The 2,896-nt window shown below is 48.0% G+C and overlaps 1 protein-coding gene across 1 annotated transcript; it reads left to right on the plus strand.

Annotated features, from left to right (window-relative positions):
• The first annotated feature begins 259 nt into the window (after positions 1-259).
• LOC135375393 (legumain-like) lies at positions 260-1,793 on the plus strand. The gene has a single exon (XM_064608113.1). The coding sequence runs from the start codon at positions 329-331 to the stop codon at positions 1,670-1,672; it is 1,344 nt and encodes a 447-aa protein (XP_064464183.1). The 5' UTR covers positions 260-328; the 3' UTR covers positions 1,673-1,793.
• The last annotated feature ends 1,103 nt before the right edge of the window (positions 1,794-2,896 follow it).

A 2,896-nucleotide genomic window follows, 5' to 3' on the forward strand; every position in this document is an offset into this window, starting at 1 on the left:
GTTGCGATATGAACCATCGCCAACTCCCTATAGTAATCTCCAGCTTCCAGTAATACGACTCATCTGTTTCCCATAGAAGCAACGACAGCTGTGATCCAAAGATAAGAGCGTGAAAGCTATCTCTATGTCAAAGGTAGAGTGCCAACACCTGACGTCTCTGACGCATTTAATCTGCCTACCGGTAGCGAGAAACAGTCGTTCCCTCCCCCGACACTCCTAACAATCTTATCTTCCATTCTCCCGTTCTATAAAACGCGAGCGTGCCTGGCACTCACCAGTTCACGTCGTGTCGGTTTGTAGCCCGAGCCGACGCCAGTCAATACCCACAATGACCAGAGTTGCACTGCTGACGTTGGCCTTCATGGCCGTGATTGCCGTAGCCTGTGGTAAGGCTACTCTAGAAGGATCTCTCCGAGATGCTGGATCACAGAAAGGCAAGATATGGGCGCTTCTCGTAGCTGGCTCTAAGGGCTGGCTCAATTATAGGCATCAAGCGGACATCTGCCACGCGTACCATGTTCTCCACAACCATGGCATCCCTGACGAGCAAATTGTTGTCATGATGTACGACGACATCGCCTACAATGAGAACAATAATTATCCTGGTATCATCATCAATGCCCCCAACGGACCGAACGTCTACCTTAAGGTTCCCAAAGACTACACAGGAGACGACGTCACGCCGCAGAATTTCTTACACGTCCTACAGGGAAGGGCCGATCTCGTCAAGCACACCAAGGGAAGTCACAAAGTGATCAACAGCGGCCCCGACGACAATATCTTCGTTTATTTCGCCGACCACGGGGGTCATGGCCTCGTTGGATTCCCAAACGACATGTTGTACGCGAAGGACCTGAATGACACCATTTTTGATCTTCATCGCCAGAAGAGGTACTCCAAGTTAGTCCTGTACGTAGAAGCTTGCGACGCTGGGTCTATGTTTGAAGGCATCCTTTCGCCTGATATCAACGTGTATGCAACAACTGCAGCAAATAATCATGAGTCAGCCTACGCCTGCTACTGGGACGAGGCCCTATGGGCCTTCCTGGGTGATTGCTACAGTATCAACTGGATGGAGGATTCGGACAAGGAAGACCTGCACAAAGAGACCCTGGAGAAGCAGTTTCGTATCGTGAAAAATGAAACCAAAAAGAGTCACGTGTGCGAATACGGAGATTTGCAGTTGGCCAAGTCGAAAGTGAGCGAATTTCAGGGAGAGAAATCGGCTGAACCTATTGTTGCCCCGAAATTTCCATTCGATGAAGTTGACAGTCGAGAAGTTGCCCTGGTCACGTTGAGAAAGAAGCTCGCAGCTGCAGCCCCGGAAGAGCGAGAAAGTATCGCGAAGCAGATTGAAGACATCCTGTCTAAGAGATCATTTGTCGATATGACGGTAGAAGAGCTTGCGAAGGAAGCAACCTTCGGGGAAAACATCAGGCTGCGCCATGTGCTCAAGAGCCGTTTTCCGCTACGCAGTGACGCCGACCACCTGTGTTACAAGGCGTCCGTGCGTCACTTCGAGGAACATTGCTTCGATCTCTCCGACAACCCTTACGCTTTGGCCAAGCTTGGACTCCTGAGCAATCTTTGTGCCCTCGGCCATACACCGGCCTCCATTCGCGCTGCTATTGAGGCTGTATGCACGCATGATTCAATAGTCGGAGCACTTTGAAACACTCGCTTACGTCGTGAATTGTGATCACGTTTTGAGCAAAATTTGCTCCTTCAGTTATAACCGAAGCCCCTCCTTAGTAGTTTGTACGATGTCTGAATAAAAGTGTTAATGATACCGATGGTATTAAACTCTCGTGACTCTTGTTTAACTTTACTTTAGAACACTTACCACGGAAACAAAAGTAGAAGAAAACCCTGTTCTCTCGCTTTTCAAATGTTGCTTTCTTTTGCATCCTGTCATGCACATCTTGTCTGATCGTGGCAGACTTATCTTCATTAGTCGGCTAAATAACGTCCTGTGATAGGCCCAGCCTCGCTACATCACTACGGGTGGGTAATGAGAGAGATATTTTTATTCTCAACACTGTCTACCGTTACAGGTCTTAAAACGGGACCGCGTGGCAAGTCTATGGAGCTGTTTGTATACTTTCTGCTGAGGGAGAAACTGTGCTTTAGTCGACGTTCATTTCACGGAAGACCATCTACCGGCATTCTGTGTTTCGGCGGCCGTTTCGTGGAAAGTGCAGATAACACAAAAAGAAACAGAAGGTTTGCTCGCACGTTTACCTTCCCTCGTGACACTTTTTTATAGGACAATAAAAACACTCCCGGAAATTTTGAGTTCTCGGTGAAGAACTCATGTGAACGCGATTTGTGTCACGTTGCATACCTCGCAGTTGACGCGCAAAAATGTAGCAAGCTGCTGTTTGACGTACAAGCGTGGTCTGCCCACGTCAAGTGAAACTTGTGACGTCACATCTGGTATCTCCGTCACGCCGGTAGCAGTCGATCGCATAATGGCAGATAAGGAGGCACTGCAACTACACTATAAGAAAAAAGGGTGTGTTCTTTCACCTTTTTGAGGGGCAGTACAACTCTTACGGATCCCCCCTCAAGAAAGGCTATGCCCTTGGAAGAGACATCCTCACTCCTAACGGTGTGCGTGCGTTGCGGTGTACATTGTGCATTGAGAGTGAAAGAATGCTCTCTACCACTGTCTTCGTCGCACATTATATCATGTACATCATCAAATGAGGAACTAAAGAAGCATACGGCCGGTAGACTTGAGACACAAATCATTTTGTACACGCATTTATGATGCAGACAAGACAGCTTTCAGTGAAAGGGTGTTCAAGCTAAGCAAATGTTTGCTGCAATGGCGTCGCATATCCGATGTTGAAAACCCAGTAGATGCAATAGATAGATAGACCCAGATAGATCT

The sequence above is a fragment of the Ornithodoros turicata genome, unplaced genomic scaffold, assembly GCF_037126465.1.
Source record: "Ornithodoros turicata isolate Travis unplaced genomic scaffold, ASM3712646v1 ctg00000858.1, whole genome shotgun sequence".
NCBI classification, from domain to species: domain Eukaryota; kingdom Metazoa; phylum Arthropoda; class Arachnida; order Ixodida; family Argasidae; genus Ornithodoros; species Ornithodoros turicata.

Bases quoted from the DNA above. Each gene is read 5' to 3' on its own strand.
- LOC135375393 (XM_064608113.1), top strand. From the start codon at position 329: ATGACCAGAGTTGCACTGCTGACGTTGGCCTTCATGGCCGTGATTGCC.